Source organism: Molossus molossus, unplaced genomic scaffold, assembly GCF_014108415.1.
Source record: "Molossus molossus isolate mMolMol1 unplaced genomic scaffold, mMolMol1.p scaffold_m16_p_4, whole genome shotgun sequence".
In the NCBI taxonomy this organism is placed as follows: Eukaryota; Metazoa; Chordata; class Mammalia; order Chiroptera; family Molossidae; genus Molossus; species Molossus molossus.
Genome location: NW_023425377.1, coordinates 32,098,291 through 32,116,332, shown reverse-complemented (window position 1 = coordinate 32,116,332; position 18,042 = coordinate 32,098,291). Strand labels below are relative to the sequence as shown.

General features: G+C 44.6%; 2 protein-coding genes across 8 annotated transcripts in view; both read left to right on the top strand.

Annotated features, from left to right (window-relative positions):
* The window catches only part of LOC118616167 (protocadherin gamma-C4), a 182,207-nt gene that overhangs the window by 70,719 nt on the left and 93,446 nt on the right, over positions 1-18,042 (top strand). Inside the window, exon 1 of one of the 7 annotated variants that reach the window (XM_036241593.1) lies at positions 1,277-3,682. The exons of 5 other annotated variants lie outside the window; for them this stretch is intronic. In XM_036241593.1, the coding sequence (XP_036097486.1) occupies positions 1,277-3,682 (2,406 nt within the window). Of the gene's footprint in view, positions 1-1,276; positions 3,683-13,281; positions 15,993-18,042 lie in introns of those variants that run through there. One more of the 7 variants, XM_036241590.1, reaches the window with a different exon arrangement.
* LOC118616364 (protocadherin gamma-A9-like) lies at positions 6,056-8,601 on the top strand. Its single transcript, XM_036241947.1, has one exon. The coding sequence runs from the start codon at positions 6,142-6,144 to the stop codon at positions 8,599-8,601; it is 2,460 nt and encodes an 819-aa protein (XP_036097840.1). The 5' UTR covers positions 6,056-6,141.

Genomic DNA, 18,042 nt, shown 5'->3' with positions numbered 1-18,042 from the left:
GCATAGAATAAATCATGTCTTGGCTACATCATAGAGACAGTTTTTACAAAATGACTATTTCCTGAAGTCGTCAGAAGAGTAAAAATAATTAATAAACAGAATATTGGTATTATCAGGAGGAGGAGATGTTTAAGGATTAACACAAAATTGCACAACTTTACCGGTAATTTCAACAGTATTGATGTTCTCTTAATATATGTGATATGAAACAGCATTAATGATGTTCAACTGTTGGGGCAAAACATAGGAATCAATAAAAGAAAGTCAGAAATTATTTCAGATGTCATAGCCAATAAAGAGAATGAATTTGTGAAGTCAGTAGATGACAAACTCTTCGAGGGCAATGCCATTGTTATATCACCACTAAGAAGGGTAGAACTGCCCTGGCCTGTTTGGCTCAGCGGTTAAAGCCTTGGCCTGTGGTCCAGAGAGACCCGGGTTCAGCCACCGTTAGGGGCACATACCTCGGTTGCAGTTTGTCCCTGGCCCTGGTTGGTCGTGCGGGTGGCAGCCACTCGATCTGTCCCTTTCACGTCGATGTTTCACTCTCTTGCTCTCCCTCACACTCTATCTGAACAAAAAATGGAAAAATGTCTTCGGGTAAGGATTAAAAAAAAAAAGAAGGGCAGAACTTAGTACAAGGCAAGAGTTCAATATATGTTTGTAGAATGGTAAATGAATGCACCATACAGGGTAGGGCAAAAGTGGTTTACAGTTGTGAGTACGTGAAACAGAGAGTTTATTCTTGTTTATTATTTATTAATTATATTATTTTCCATATGAGCAACTGTAAATCTACTTTTGCCCCACCCTGTATATGTAGGTTTGTATAAAAACCCCGCATATGTCTAATAATTTGAAAACAGTAGTAAAGATATCTTAAAGATGGCCTTATAATTTAAGATGTAAATATCTTAACAACAAAAAATATATATATATATACAGCTTGTTCAGTCTGGCACACGATTATAATTTACTGTAGCTGGTTAGACTGAAGAAGCAGAGGCTGCAGTTTCCCAGTGCGGACTCTGGGCGCCGCTGTTGACCAGAGCGGAGGGCTCGGCCCTGCCGATCGCTTCGCGCAGCCGCAGCTCACTTTCCTCGTCTCAGACCCGCTAGAGCGACCCTTTCCACCGCTTCCTCCTCTGGAAAAGAAGAAACCCTGACCCCCAGGCAGAAACTAAAGCCTGTTCGGAGCTCCGAACGTCTACAACACAGGGATTACTTGTCGTCCGGCGTCGACAGGCCGGTGAGCAAGCTGAGGGGAACAAAAGGGATGGGGAGCGGCTCTGGGGACAGGGGCTGGGCTGAGCGGCGGCCAGTGCTCTTTCCCTTCTTGCTGTCTTTGTTGTGGCCGGCGCTCTCTGAGCCGATCCGCTACAGGATTCCCGAGGAAATGCCCCAGGGCTCGGTGGTGGGGAACCTCGCCAAGGACCTGGGACTCAGTGTGCGCGAGTTACCGACTCGAAAACTGCGCGTCAGTTCTGAGAAGCCTTACTTCACTGTGAGCGCAGAGCGCGGGGAGTTACTTGTAAGCAGCAGGCTGGACCGGGAGCAGATATGCGGGAAGAAGCCAGTCTGTGCTGTGGAATTTGAGGCTGTTGCTGAAAATCCATCGAATTTTTACCACGTGAACGTGGAGCTCGAGGATATTAATGATCACAGCCCGAAATTCATGCACAATTCCTTTGAGCTGCAAATAAGTGAGTCCACACTGCCAGGCACGCGATTTATATTAGAAGTAGCAGAAGATGGAGATACTGGCTTAAACTCTCTGCAGAATTACAAACTCTCTCTCAGCCCTAGTTTCTCCTTGATAAATAAGGAGAAACAAGATGGTAGTAAATACCCAGAACTGACATTGGAGAAACCATTAGACCGGGAACAACAGAATTATCATCGGTTAGTCCTCACTGCCGTGGATGGCGGAGATCCACCCCTAAGCGGTACCATTGAGCTCCGGATAAATGTCACTGACGCCAATGATAACCCCCCTGTATTCAAGCAGGACGTATACAAAGTCAGCATTCCAGAAAATGTGCCCCCAGGCACCAGTGTGCTGCAGGTGTCAGCCACCGACCTGGACGAGGGTATCAACTCAGAAATAACTTATTCCTTCTACAGGACCGCGCAAATGTTCCACCTGAATTCAAAGAGCGGGGAAGTGACCACTTTAAGGACACTGGATTTCGAAGAAATCAAGGAATATTCTATAGTAGTGGAAGGAAGGGATGGTGGAGGACTGGCTGCACAATGTACAGTTGAAATTAACATTCAAGATGAAAATGACAACAGTCCAGAAATTACATTCCATTCTATAGTGGAAATAATTCTGGAAAACGCAGTGCCAGGAACGCTAATTGCTTTAATCAAAATACATGACCAAGATTCTGGGGAGAATGGGGAGGTTAATTGTCGACTAGAGGATAAAGTACCGTTTCAGATTATCTCTTCATCCAAAAGTTCGTATAAGTTGGTAACAGAGGGGTCCCTAGACCGGGAACAGACCCCGGAGTACAATGTTACCATCACAGCCACCGACAGGGGCAAGCCACCCCTCTCCTCCAGCACTACCATCACCCTGCACATCACCGATGTCAACGACAACGCTCCGGTTTTCCAACAGTCCGCCTACCTGGTCCATGTGCTAGAAAACAACCTGCCCGGGGCCTCCATAGCGCAGGTCAGCGCCTCGGACCCCGACCTGGGACCCAACGGCCACGTCTCCTACGCCATCGTGGCCAGCGACCTGGAGCCACGGGCATTGTCGTCCTACGTGTCCGTGAGCGCGCAGAGCGGGGTGGTGTTCGCGCAGCGCGCCTTCGACCACGAGCAGCTGCGCGCCTTCGAGCTGACTCTGCAGGCCCGCGACCAGGGCTCGCCCGCGCTCAGCGCCAACGTGAGCCTGCGCGTGTTGGTGGGCGACCGCAACGACAACGCGCCAAGGGTACTGTACCCAGCTCTAGGGCCCGATGGCTCAGCGCTCTTCGACACCGTGCCACGCGCAGCGCAACCGGGCTACCTGGTCACTAAGGTGGTGGCGGTGGACGCGGACTCAGGACACAATGCCTGGCTGTCCTACCACGTGCTGCAGGCCAGCGAGCCTGGACTATTCAGCCTGGGGCTGCGCACGGGCGAGGTGCGCATAGCGCGTGCTTTGGGCGAAAGGGACGCGGCCCGCCAGCGCCTACTGGTCGCTGTGCGCGACGGAGGAAAGCCGCCCCTCTCAGCCACCGCCACGCTGCACCTGGTTTTTGCGGACAGCCCTCAAGAGGCACTGCCAGACCTCAGTGACCGCCTCACACCCTCTGATCCCCAGGCTGAGTTGCAGTTTTACCTGGTGGTGGCCCTGGCTTTGATCTCCGTGCTCTTCCTCCTCGCGGTGATTCTGGCGGTCGCCCTGCGTCTTCGCCGCTCCTCCAGCCCCACCACCTGGGGCTGCTTTCAGCCTGGTCTCTGTACTAAGACTAGACCCGTGGTTCCCCCCATCTACAATGAAGGGACTTTACCTTATTCCTACAATCTGTGCGTTGCCCAGGGTGGAAAGACAGAGTTTAATTTTCTAAAATGTAATGAGCAGTTGAATTCTGGACAAGACATACTTTGTGATGATTCATCTGGGGCCTTATTTCCACTATGTAGTTCTGTTGAGTCGACTTCCCATCCTGAAACACTAACGGCGGTGAGTTCCATTTAAATGTCTAGTCTAGTCCTTTTTCATCATCTACCCAATTGTCCATATTTATATGAAAATATGTTATATTTCCAAGTCTAGTCAATTGTCTTAGGGATACTATAGCCTGTCAGAAAGCTATACTTCCATTCTTCAAGGTTAGTGTTGAATTGGGAGTAGTTATGTGCCATATCTACCAGGTTTGGATCTACATAGTGAAAGTGCGTTCTGTTTTCACAGCCAAAGTATTGTACCAATTTCTTACCTTTTTTTCCAAAAGCTATTGAAATTCACCCACTAATTGTCTCATTCCTTATTTAACATATTAAGATTTTTAATACAAGTAAATATTAAAATAGGCAATCATTTAATTCACCCTTTAGAGCAAAGAAACTACTACTTCACTGATTTCACTGGTATTGTTTCTGTCCCTTATATTTATTCCTCGTGTCTAGTTTCTTATTTCTACTTATTGATGATTCTTTGAATCCATTGAAATTGTAAGGAAAATAATGAGAGAGAGAGAGAGAGAGAGAGAGAGAGAGAGAGAGAGAGACTCAATGAACTCACCGGAAGGTCCAAATCATTATCTAAGTTCCTTCAAGTTCTCTCTTTTTTATCCTCACCCGAGGACATTTTTCCATTTTTTGTTCAGATGGAGCGGGAGGGAGAGAGAGGAAGAGAGAGAGAGAGAAACATCGATGTGAAAGGGACACATCGAGTGGCTGCCACCCGCAGGACCAACCAGGGCTGGGGACAAACTGCAACCGAGGTAAGTACGTGCCCTTAGCGGGAACCCAACCCGGGTCTCTCTGTACTGCAGGTCGAAGCTCCAACGGCTGAGCCAAACCGGCCAGGGCTCCTTCAAGTTCTCTTGAATGCAAAATCTTCTCTTCCTTTCATAGTTTTCAGAAAGATAAACTTGATAAAAGAAAAGGAAATGCTACTGCCTCTATCACTTACTCTCATCTCTGACCTTTATTTTTTTTAAATAGAGGAGGAAAGTCCCTAGATTTGTCTTACTATTTGGAGTCTTAAACACTGTTGATTAGAATTTTTCTCATCATCAATATATCTGTAGGAAGAAAGGAGAATGCTAAATTTAAAGACAAAAATTTCTAACTCATGCACATACAAACTTGTCATTAAATAAGTACCAGTCTTTTGCTTGTTTCCCTTAGGAACTGCTTCAGTAAATGGTGTCATTGCAAACTGGTGAAAGTAGTTTCTTTAATAGGCACTTACTTTTTACTTTCTAGTGTTAACAATTATCTTGTGGTCTTTTCCCCAAATTATTACATAAGTTTCAGTGACTCTAAGAATAAGAAGTTTAAGACTACTTCAAAATAGCATGATTTCTTGATTAAATGATTTAAATGAAAACCTGCTTTTCAATGTATGTTTATTTGAATCTTCCAAATTCATTATATATTCACATAGAAAGCTAAACATTTTTGAAATAACATAAGTTTTACAATCACAAATATGTACATTTTTTTAAAATGCTTTTTAAATTTAGTAACATTAGGTGAGAAAGTCTATTGCCTAATTATTTTGCAGCCCTGGCCGGTTTGGCTCAGCGGTTAGAGCATCAGCCCATGGACCGGAGAGTCCCGGGTTCAGTTCCCGCTAAGGGCACGTACCTTGGTTGCAGTTTGTCCCTGGCCCCAGGTTGGGGTTGTGTGGGTGGCAACCAGTTGATGTGTCTCTCCATGTTTCTCTCTCTCACTTCCCCCCTCTCTTCCTCTCGCTCTGTCTAAAGATAAATGCACAAATGTCCTCAGGTGAGGATAAAAAAAAAAGATTATTTTGCAAATAAAATTTTAAGGAAATCTTACTGGAGAAATTTTACTATCAAAATAATTAACCTTATAAAATAACTTCAAAGTGAAAAATCTATCCATATGTATTCATTCAATATAAATTATGTAACATACATATATGTCTAAAGTTGAAAATAGATAGAAAGCCAGATTCTACCCAGAATTAGATTGAGTTAATTTGATATTAAGAAAAACGGCGATATAATAATACATTTAATAGAAATTTCATTCCACAAGATAATTGCTTTTGAAATATGAATGTAAGGAACAATTAGAGAAATCTAAAGTCGTAATTAGAAGAGAGTAGTGTTTTCCTTCAATCATCTGTCATTTAAAAAAAAAAAAAAGTACTGTATTGCATATCTCTGTGAGTGTAGTAACGACTTAGGACTCTGAGCGCCGCTGTTCACCAACTCTAAGAAACCTCAATCAGCGCTCCATCGAGATATTGGATTCTGCAAGTACACAAAGCCCCACAGATCCCACATACCTACTCCAGGACTGCAATAAAACTCAGCCTCTCAATTTGGGGCTTCCGGGTTTCACCTGAGCAAAAAGATCACCATAATTTGCAGGAGGAAAAAAGAACCTAAGGAGTCAGCGTCCAAAGAAAGCAGTAAAAAAAAAATCTGAAGTGAAGCAACAATGGAGGCTGCAGTGAATAGCCCGCACCACAGAGGAATGGTCCTGCTGTGCCTTTTCCTGGGAAGGTTGTGGGAGATCCAGGCCAGTCAGATCCACTACTCCGTGCCTGAAGAGACAGTAAAAGGCTATATTGTGGGCAACATCTCCAAGGATCTGGGGCTGGAGCCCCGGGAGCTGGCGGAGCGCGGAGTCCGCATCGTCTCCAGAGGTAGGACGCAGCTCTTTGCTCTGAACCCGCGAAGTGGCAGCTTGGTAACCGCGGGCAGAATAGACAGAGAGGAGCTCTGTGCCCAGAGCATCCAGTGTCTGTTTAACTTTAAAGTTCTGGTTGAAGACAGAGTGCAATTTTATGGAATAGAAATAGAAGTCACTGATATAAACGACAATGCTCCAAAATTCCAGGCAGAAAATCTGGAAATAAAAATTAACGAAATCGCGGTGCCAGGCATACGTTATCCACTGCCAGAAGCTGTTGACCCAGATGTGGGCTTGAATTCCCTGCAGAGCTATCAGCTCAGTCCTAATTACCACTTCTCTCTGAACCTTCGAACTGGAGACGATGGAACTATAAACCCAGGGTTGGTGCTGGAGCGCGCCCTGGACCGGGAGGAAGAGGCTGCTCACCAACTTGTCCTCATCGCCTCCGATGGCGGCAAACCAAGTCACTCCAGCACAGTGCACATCCTAGTGACGGTAGTGGATGTGAACGACAATGCGCCTGTGTTTGCTCAACCAATTTACAGAATGACAGTCCCAGAGAACGTGCCCCCTGGCACCCAGCTACTTACTGTAAGAGCTAGTGACCCGGATGAGGGAGCCAATGGAGAAGTGGCATATAAATTCTGGAAGATTAGTGAAAAACAATCTCCGTTATTCCAGCTCAATGAAAACACTGGGGAATTATCAACAGCAAAAAGTCTAGACTATGAAGAACGTGCATTTTATGAAATGGAAATACAAGCTGAAGATGGTGGAGGGTTGAAGGCTTGGACAAAAGTGCTCATTTCCGTGGAAGATATAAATGACAATAGACCCGAAGTGATCATTACATCTCTGTTTAGTCCAGTGAGGGAAGATGCTCCTCAAGGAACAGTGGTCATTCTTTTCAATGCTTATGACCGAGACTCCGGGAAAAATGGTCAAGTTGTTTGTTCCATCCAGGAGATTCTACCTTTTCAATTAGAAAAGTCAATAGAAGATTATTATAGATTGTTGACATCCCAAATTCTTGACCGAGAAAAAACCTCTGAATACAACATCACAGTGACTGCAACAGACAGAGGAACACCGCCCCTGTCCACAGAAATTCACATCACTCTGCATGTGGCTGACATCAATGACAATCCACCCTCCTTCTCTCAAACCTCCTACTCAGGCTATGTCTTGGAGAACAACCTTAGAGGTACCTCCATCTTCTCTGTGACAGCCCATGATCCTGACAGCAATGAGAATGCCCGAGTTATTTACTCCTTGGCAGAAGACACCATCCAAGGGGTGCCTCTCTCCTCTTATGTCTCCATCAATGCAGATACTGGTGTGCTTTACGCACTTCACCCCTTCGACTATGAGCAGTTTCGAGATCTTCAAGTGCAGATTAGGGCAAGTGACAGTGGAGATCCTCCACTCAGCAGCAACGTGTCACTGAGCTTGTTTGTGCTGGACCAGAACGACAATGTGCCAGAGATCCTGTACCCCGCCATCCCCACTGATGGTTCCACTGGAGTGGAGCTGGCTCCCCGCTCCGCAGAACCTGGATACCTCGTGACTAAGGTGGTGGCAGTGGACAGAGACTCAGGCCAGAATGCCTGGTTGTCCTATCGTCTGCTCAAGGCCAGCGAACCAGGGCTCTTCGCCGTGGGGCTGCACACGGGCGAGGTGCGCACTGTGCGGGCCCTGCTGGACCGAGATGCGCTTAGGCAGAGTCTGGTGGTGGCTGTTCAGGACCATGGTCAGCCCCCTCTGTCGGCCACTGTCATGCTCACCGTGGCCTTGGCTGACAACATCCCAGATGTGTTGGTTGGCTTTGGCAATCTTGAGGTCCCTTTGAATCCGGAGGCCTCGGACCTCACATTGTACCTGGTAGTTGCTGTGGCTGCGGTCTCCTGTGTCTTCCTTGCCTTCATTATCATCCTGCTAGCGCTCAGGCTTAGGCGTTGGCACACATCACGTCTGCTTCAGGCTTCTGGCGGTGGATTGGCGGGCATGCAGTCTTCTCGTTTTGTAGGCATGGACGGATTTCAGGCTTTCCTGCAGACCTATTCCCATGAGGTCTTCCTCACCACTGACTCAAGGAAGAGTGACCTGATCTTCCCCCAGCCCAACTATGCGGACACACTCATCAGCGAAGAGAGCAGTGAGAAAAAGGATCCTTTGTGTGTTTCAGATGATTCCAGGTTTCCTATAAAAGACACCCTTTTGGTTCCAGTGAGTTCAATTTATTTCCTTTACTTTCTGTTATAACTGGTTTTCTCTACAAGAGTTTGTACTTTAGGTAGGATATGTTGATATTAACATATTTTCACCATTTAAGTTTTTACTGGGTCCAGTTTTTGCTCTAACATCTATAGAAAGCATTTATTGGTTACATCATTTATATAATTTTTATTTTCTCAAAATAAGTAACTGAGTCAACAAAACCTTCTCTTTGGGGCTGCTCTCATGATTGAGAATTATCATGAGCTTTTTTGATAGGGCTACTTTATTAGTTACCCTGTTTCACTACTAATTTTAGGGCTGGTTTTCCATTCCTGAAACTTATTGTTATCTCCAATAGCCATGTTGTGGAATTCTTATTTGAAAAAGATTAATACAGTCAATACTATTTCGCAAGGGTAAATTAATAAAAAGGCAAATGCATTCTTCTCTGAGAAACAACTGAAGGCCCAGATTGCTGCTTCTGCTCTTCTATTTTTATGACAGGACAACACCCCTTTGAGGTGATGTTTTCCAGATCTAACATGTGTAGAGGTTGTTTGCATTTAAAGATCATTTCTTTAAAAAAAAAAAAAAAAAAAAAAAAAGGTCTGGGTAATTTTATTTTATTTATTTATTTTTATTTTTATTTTTTTGGTATGTGCCCCTAGCGGAAACCGAACCTGGGACTATTTGGTCCGCAGGTGGATGCTCCAACCGCTGAGCCAAACCGGCCAAGGCTAAAGATCATTTCTAAGAAAGATTCAAACTTCAGTTATCCATTTCCAACTCCTTTTAAAGCATGTTATATTCTTTTTAAACATATCTTTATTGTTGAATGTATTGCAGGTGCCTCCCCTTTTCTCCCACTGACCCCCTCCTCCCCACTCCCATTCCCCCTCCTGCCTTCCCCACACCATTGTTTCTGTCCATTGGTTATGCATATATGTGTATAAGTTCTTTGGTTTATCTCTTCCCTCCCACCCTCCCTCCCTCCTTCCCTTTGAGGTTCGTCAGTCTAACAACCAATTTAACTTCTTAATCCCTTCACCTTTTTCACCCATCCTCCTAGCCCCCTCCCACCTGGCAACCAACAAAAAGTTCTCTGTATCTATGAGTCTGTTTTTGTTCTGATTGCTCATTTTGTTTGTAGATTCAGTTGTCGATAGACATGTATTTATTGCCATTTTATTGTTCATATTTTTCTCGTCCTCCTCCTCGTCCTCGTCCTCGTCCTCATCCTCGTCCTCCTCTTCCTCCTCCTCCTTCTCTTCCTTCTTCTCCACCTCCTTCTTCTTCAAGAAGACCCATCAACTTTTCATATAATACTGGTTTGGTGGTGTACTCCTTCAGTGTTTTTTGTCTGGGAAACTTTTTATATGTCCCTCAATTCTAAATGATAGCTTTGCAGGATAGAGTAATCTTGGTGTGGGTTGTTACTTTTCATCACTTTGAATATCTCTTGCCTTTCTAGTCTGCAAAGTTTCTTTTGAGAAATCAGCTGACTATCTTATGGGAGCTCCCTTGTAGGTAACTAACTGCTTTTCTCTTGCTGCTTTTAAGAGTCTCTTAGTCTTTAACCTTTTGCATTTTGATGATGATGTGTCTTGGTGTGGACCTCTTTGGGTTCATCTTGTTTGGGACTGTGCTCCAGGACTTGTATGTCTGTTTTCTTCACCAAGTTAGGGAAGTTTTCTGCCATTATTTTTTCAAAAATATTTTCAGTCTCTTGTTCGCTCTCTTCCCCTGGCACTCCCCTCCCCCGATGCAAATTTTGAAATTCTCCCAGAGGTTCCTTACACTGTCCTCATTATTTTGGATTCTTTGTTCAGACTGGGTGTTGTTGTTTTTTTCTTCCTTATATTCCAAATCAATGGTTTGCTTCTTTGCTTCACCTACTCTGTTGATTCCCTATAAATTATTCTTTATTTAAGTTTGTGCATTCTTCATTTCTGACTGGTTCTTTCTTATGCTCTTGAAGTTCTCACTAAGTTCCTTGAAATTCCTAAGTTCATTGAGCATCCTTATAACCAGTGTTTTGAACTCTGCATCTGTTAGATTGCTTATCTCCATTTTTTTTTTTTTAGTTCTTTTCCTGGAGTTTTGTTCTGTTCTCTCATTTGGGGTATATTTCTTTGTCTCCTCATTTTGGCTGCCTCCCTGTGTTTGTTTCTATGTATTGGGTAGAGTTGCTATGTCTCCTAGGCTTCCCAGAGTGGCCTTTTGTAGTAGGTGTCCTGTAGGGTCCAGTGACACAGCCTCCCAGGTTACCCCAGCTGAACCCTTGAGGTGTACCCCTGGTGTGGACTGTCCACTCTTCTGTTGTAATTGAGTCTTGATTGCTATTGGTATATTAATGGGAGGGATTTACTCAGGCTTATCAGCTGTAAGGACTGGCTCTGACCACTGACCACTGACCTCTGACTACCTTGGAGGATCAGCTGTGCAGGGTCCACCACACAGAGCAAGACATACTTCAGCAGAACTCTGGTACCCACTGGTATCCACTCCTTGAATGTGTTGCTGTGGAGGTTGTTGGGTTGTGGTCCTTCAACATGGTGGTCTGAAGCTGTTCACTGGGTGTGCTAGCTGCGGCAAGGTCAGCCTCTGCCTGTGTTCTACCTGGGGCCACCAGGCATAAGCTACAAAGCAATCTACAGATGGCTGCTTCTTGTGCTGGTCTTGAAAGTGCCCAGGCCAGCCAGGCTATGAACCAAGGCTGGCTGCTTCTAGTGCCAGGCCTGGGGGCCAGTTAGCCAGAGGTATGAGCATCCTTGTAACCAGTGTTTTGAACTCTGAATCTGTTAGATTTCCAGGTACTGTTTATTTGAGACAATTTAAGAAAATCTGAAGCAAGAGCCAAGATAGGCAAGTCCTATGGTAAAGCCACTGGAAACATCTTGGGTGGACCTGAAAGTTGGGTGGGGCAGGGCTTCAGGAAATCACCAGGATGGGGCAAACAGTGTGAGCCAGGTTGCTGGAGTCCCAAGTATGGCACCCATCTGCCTGCCCTATTGGGGAAGGGCTCATCAAAGGAATAAAGGCCTCCACCAGCACGTCTGCCTGGGAGAAAGCTGCCTCTCCAGCTCCCACCCCAATGCCAAAAAACTCAGTTCTTGTTGGTATGTTTCTGGTGCCTGTCAAGCTGCCTCCCCCACACTGGAGCGTGGAGGAAGTGGCTTTGAGTAAGTTCATGTATGGACCCTTTAAGAGGAACTGCCTGGGACTCTGGGAGCCTCAGCCTCCCCCAGCCTCAATTCCCACTGGTTTTTACAGCCAGAAGTGACAGGGACTTCTCTTACTGGTACTGGAACCCTGAGCTGTGGGGCCTGATGTGGGATGGGGACCCCTTGTGCCTCAGGAAGGACCTTCCCAGACAAGGTAGCCCTCCTGATTTTTATCTTCCACTTGTGGGTGTAGGACCAGCCTATCCATGCCTCTGCCCCTCCCACCAGTTTTGATGTGGCTTCTTCTTTAATTTTGTAGCTGTAGTACTTCCATTCAGCTCAATTTCAGGTGGTTCTGAATGATAGTTGTCCTGTAGTTTAGTTGTAATTTTGATGTGGTTGTGGGAGGAGGTGAGTATTGCATTTACCTATGCTGACATCCTTGTTTATTCTTTTAATGGTGAGAATTTTAACATTCTTTTCATATTCTCAAATTACTAACAGCTTGAAACTCTTCCTTATGTCTGCTCAAGAGAGGTTTCTGAGACTGAACATTCTGAAAAGAGAAAAGGGAAATAAAAATTACTTTTTGACTGTGTTATTTGTGGCTCAGTTCTTCAACCTGTGAGGCTGGAAATACATCTGGTTATGGGAGATGATTTAGAAAAATATTCTCAGAAACTGCTAAGGAGGTTCTAACAATACTTTACTGGCTTTTAGCTATCAGAAAAAGAATAATGTATTATTTAATTTGATTTTATACATACTGTCATTTCAAATAATAAATGATACTCTAGAAGACTTTGAAAATAAGCTTTGAAGCTGACTCAAATGTTATTCTAAACATGCTGAATACAAATGCTAATATGTCTGGGACATACAGACATAATTATTTCAAATATTCTCTGTTTCTAAGCTAATAGGAAAAAAGTAAACCATCGTTCATGATCATATTTTTAACCATACAGTAAGGAAATCTTTTGGTTAATGTTTCTGCCCTGGGGAGTAATCTTTAGTACTTAATATTCACAAACATTAAAATATGTATTAACTTTAAAAAGGGTAATAACATAGATATTGATGAAGGCTTCTATGTCATGGTAGGTAACTACTATTCTCTAGAATAAAAATGTCACTTCCTTTAAAAACAGAACACAAAGCTTACTGATAGAATAACTGGGCAGAGTGGGGAAAATGGTAAATTCTAGTTTTCTTAAACTAGGTGGGACTTTTGCATATTTAAAAGGTTATATAAAATAATAGGCTTAAAGATAAAATTCTTGATCACCTTAATGTCTCATCTTCAAAATAATGAGGGGAGACAATATACATTAAACAAAGATGGTCTTGTGTTGATCATTCTTGCAGTTGGGTGATGGGTATATGAAGATTCAATACTAATGCTCCCGACTTAGTATAAGTTTGAAGTCTTCCATAATACATTTCATGAAAACACTAATTATATAGGCAACCAATGTAAACAAAAATTCGGGGCTATTATATAAGCATTTTTGAAGATAGGGATATATCTTCTGGAGATAAATTGGATTCAAGACTAAAACGTCAAACTGCAGTTCTACACGGGGACTCTGGGCGCCGCTGTCGGCCAGTGCAGGGCTAGCGCTGACGCCCGGGATTCTTGAGCCTCTAGCCTGGGATTTCCTTGCGCAGCCACCAACACAGAGAAGGAAATCCGTTTAAACACTGGGACTCCTGTCCGCGCAGACTCGCCCCAGCACAAACGGATTCCCAGCTTCGTCTGTCCTGGGCCGAATGCTCTTCCAGTGACGCTGTGGTTTGCAGTTTCTTCAGCTTTCCAGAAAGACTGGGACCCAACGAGAATTCGAGCGCACAATGGGAGGGAGCTGCGCGCAGAGACGCGGAACTGGCCGGCTGCAGGTACTGTTTCCCTTCCTGCTGCTTTTGTTCTACCGCGCGTTCTGCGAGCCCATCCGATATTCGATTCCCGAGGAGCTGGCCAAGGGCTCGGTAGTAGGGAACCTCGCCAAGGATCTAGGGCTCAATGTCCAGGAGGTGTCCTCTCGGAAGCTACGAGTTAGCGCGGAGAAGCTGCTTTTCAGTATAGACGCGGAGAGCGGGAACTTACTTGTGAAGGACCGAATAGATCGTGAGCAGATTTGCAAAGAGAGAAGAAGATGTGAGTTACAGTTGGAGGCTGTGGTGGAAAATCCCTTAAATATTTTTCATATCATTGTGAATGTTGAGGATACTAATGACCATGCCCCTCAATTCGATAAAAAGGACATACGTTTAGAAATTTTTGAATCTGTATCCACAGGTGCACGAATATCCCTTGACCCTGCCACTGACCCCGATATAAACATAAACTCAATTAAAGATTATCAGATAAATCCTAACCCTTATTTCAAATTAATGGTTAGAGTTAATTCCGATGGTGGCCAATACCCAGAGTTATCTTTGGAGAAACCCCTAGACCGGGAAGAGCAGCGGTCTCATCGCTTGATATTAACTGCCTTGGACGGAGGGGACCCGCCACGAAGTGCCACAGTTAGAATAGAAATTTTTGTGAAAGATATCAATGACAACCCTCCGGTGTTTAGCAAAGAAGAATATAGAGTCACTGTAAGTGAAAATCTGCCCCCTGGGTCCTCTGTGTTGCAGGTGACAGCCACTGATAAGGATGAGGGGGTCAATGCCGAAATAAACTACTACTTCAGGAGCACTGCTCAGAGTACGAGGCACATGTTCTCACTGGATGAGAAAACAGGCATGATTAAGAATAACCAATCATTGGATTTTGAGGATATGGAAAGATATACTATGGAAGTGGAAGCAAAGGACGGAGGGGGTCTCTCTACCCATTGTAAAGTAATCATAGAAATCCTAGATGAAAACGACAACAGCCCAGAAATAATAATCACTTCTCTTTCTGATGAGATTTTGGAGGATTCCCGTTCAGGAATGGTTGTTGCCCTCTTCAAAACACGGGACCCGGATTTCGGAGGAAATGGAGAGGTCATATGTGATATAGAAAGAGATGTTCCTTTCAAGATTTACTCCTCTTCTAATAAGTACTACAAGTTGGTGACAGATGGAGCCCTAGACCGAGAACGGACCCCAGAATACAATGTCACCATCACAGCCGTTGACAGGGGCAAGCCGCCCCTCTCCTCCAGCACAACCATCACCCTGCGCATCACCGATGTCAACGACAATGCTCCGGTTTTCCAACAGTCCGCCTACCTGGTCCATGTGCCAGAAAACAACCCCCCAGGGGCCTCCATAGCTCAGGTCAGCGCCTCCGACCCCGACCTGGGACCCAATGGCCACGTCTCCTACGCCATCGTGGCCAGCGACCTGGAGCCACGGGCGTTGTCGTCCTACGTGTCCGTGAGCGCGCAGAGCGGGGTGGTGTTCGCGCAGCGCGCCTTCGACCACGAGCAGCTGCGCGCCTTCGAGCTGACTCTGCAGGCCCGCGACCAGGGCTCGCCCGCGCTCAGCGCCAACGTGAGCCTGCGCGTGTTGGTGGGCGACCGCAACGACAACGCGCCAAGGGTGCTGTACCCGGCGCTGGGGCCCGACGGCTCGGCGCTCTTCGACACCGTGCCACGCGCAGCGCAACCAGGCTACCTGGTCACTAAGGTGGTGGCGGTGGACGCGGACTCAGGACACAATGCTTGGCTGTCCTACCACGTGCTGCAGGCCAGTGAGCCTGGACTGTTCAGCCTGGGGCTGCGCACGGGCGAGGTGCGCACAGCGCGAGTTTTGGGCGAAAGGGACGCGGCCCGCCAGCGCCTGCTGGTCGCTGTGCGTGATGGGGGACAGCCGCCCCTCTCTGCCACCGCCACTCTGCTCCTGGTCTTTGCGGACAGCCTACAAGAGGTACTGCCGGATCTCAGCGACCTTCCCGCACCCTCTGACCCCCAGGCTGAGCTGCAGTTTTATCTGGTGGTGGCCCTGGCCTTGATCTCCGTGCTTTTCCTCCTCGCGGTGATTCTGGCGGTCTCCCTGCACTTTCGTCGCTCCTCCAACCCCTCCGTTTGGGGCTGCTTTCATCCTGGTCTCTGCTCCAAGTCTAGACCTGTGGTTCCACCCAACTACAGTGAGGGAACACTGCCCTATTCCTACAATCTGTGCGTTGCCCAGGGTGGAAAGACAGAGTTTAATTTCCTAAAATGTAGTGAGCCCTTGCATTCAACTCAAGACATAGTTTGCGGCGATTCTTCTGGGGCCTTAATTCCTTTTCAGAGTGGGAATGATTTGACTCCACATCCTGAGACCCTAACACCGGTGAGTTTTATTTATGTGTCTTCTGTAATATTCTACTACTTTTTCATATTTCGGGTGTACTATTTCCTTTTAATACCTACAATCAGTTTTAGACAATCCATAGTTAATCACTATCTTGTCTTCTCAGTGTTCACTTTGGGCTGATTATATTTTTCAAGATTTACTTGGCTCACATGTTGTTCCATAATTCAGAAAGAATGTTGCTCAATTGGAGATATCTTGTTAAGCTCAGATTAGCAAAACAGAGGCAGTGGTCTAGTCTTCTTACCAAATAAATAAATAATAACCTATCCAAATCTGCTAGATTTAAAATAAATTTTCTATATCCTACTCATATGTTTTTATTTTTTTGTTGTTCAGATAGAGTGGGAGGGAGAGAGAGGAAGAGAGAGAAACATCGAGGTGAAAGGGACACCTGAGTAGCTGTCCCCTGCATGACCCGACCAAGGCTGGGGACAAACTGCAACCGAGGTACGATGCCCTTAGGGGAACCAAACCCGGGTATCTCTGGACCGCAGGCCGATGCTCTAACCGCGGAGCCAAACCGGCCAGGGCTGTTTTTAAAGTTTAATAATATTCAGGCACTCTTTAAATATCAAAGCATTAAATACTGCTTCCAAAAAACAAAAACAAAAAAACACTTATTGCAGACATTCTTATAGATGACTTAGATGTCTTTCTTTACTATTTTAATACTTTTTAAAACTGTAAACATTGAGCCTTGGCCAGTTTGCTCAGTGGTTAGAGCGTCCCTCCACGGACCAGGGAGACCTGGGTTCGGTTCCGCTAAGGGCAGTACCTCGATTGCAATTTGCCCCCGCCCCGGTTGGGGTCCTGTGGGTGGCAGCTAGTTGATGTGTCTCTCTCACATTGATGTTTCTTTCTCTCTTCCTCCTGCTCTATCTGAAGATAAATGCAAAAACGTCCTCGACTGAGGATTAAATAAATAAATAAATAAAACAAAAAAATAATAAAACTATAAGCATTGAGAGGGATGGTAAGCAGATTCATAAAATCCTGAAATTATATGTGAAGTTATAAATGTATGATGCATTTTTCTTGGGGGAGGAGTCAAAAATTTGTTTCCATTGCCAAGGCTTCTATGGTCCCCAGAACTTAATACTAACTACTGTAGATAAATATTTTTCTTCAACTTTGGTCCTTCTGGCTTTCTTCTTATATTTACTTATCTTTTCTTGGAGCTCAAGTTGTACTCTTTTCCAATCTTTCCTCTACATTGCAAGATCAAGAATTTCCCACAAAGGAAATGAAATGCTCTTGCCCTTTTCATTCAGTTTCTGTCTTGGATTATCTGATTTAAATCTTTGAAGACAAAAGATGAAACCTTTGAAGAGTTACATACTTGGGGCATAGTGACATAAATACTGCTGAACAATGTGTTCTCTGTATGAAAGAAGTGACCCTCTAAACCATTCACTTTTGAATGGAGAACTGCTGCTGGGTTGATGGACACATACAATTGAAGACATGTGTACCACTTTACTTTGGGATTCCATTCAAAATGCTAAAAGAAGATATTTAAATTGCCATCAGTGCCCTGATGAAAACAGGTCATTTGACATGAGCACTTATTTTTAAAACTACATCACTATTTCTAACTTTATTTTTGAAAACTAATATTTGAAATTCCTGTGCATATATCTCTTCCAATTACAATACGGACATGTTCTTCTTAGTTTGTGGTTATCTGCTCAATTTATTTAAGTAGGTCAAACCAACTTCTGATAACATATGCCTAAAATAAAAATACATTAAAAAGATTCATTGAGGCTCAATAAAACTAATTTAGAAAATAATATTTGAAAACCATTTATACAATCTTAATGCTAAACAAACTTAATTAAATCTAAAATAAAAAGATTTAAAATGAATTGTTAGGGGTATATCTCTTATAGTCTCTATATGAATGTTAAAACACAATCGGGCCTTTTAAATCTAAATATCAAAGAAGACCGTAAGACTTTTCTGCATATATCTAGAAATTCATAGGAAATAAGCATTACTTACCTCTTAACGTGGATATTTTTCT

Coding starts and splice junctions, on each gene's coding strand:
- LOC118616364 (XM_036241947.1), top strand. CDS start 6,142: ATGGAGGCTGCAGTGAATAGCCCGCACCACAGAGGAATGGTCCTGCTG.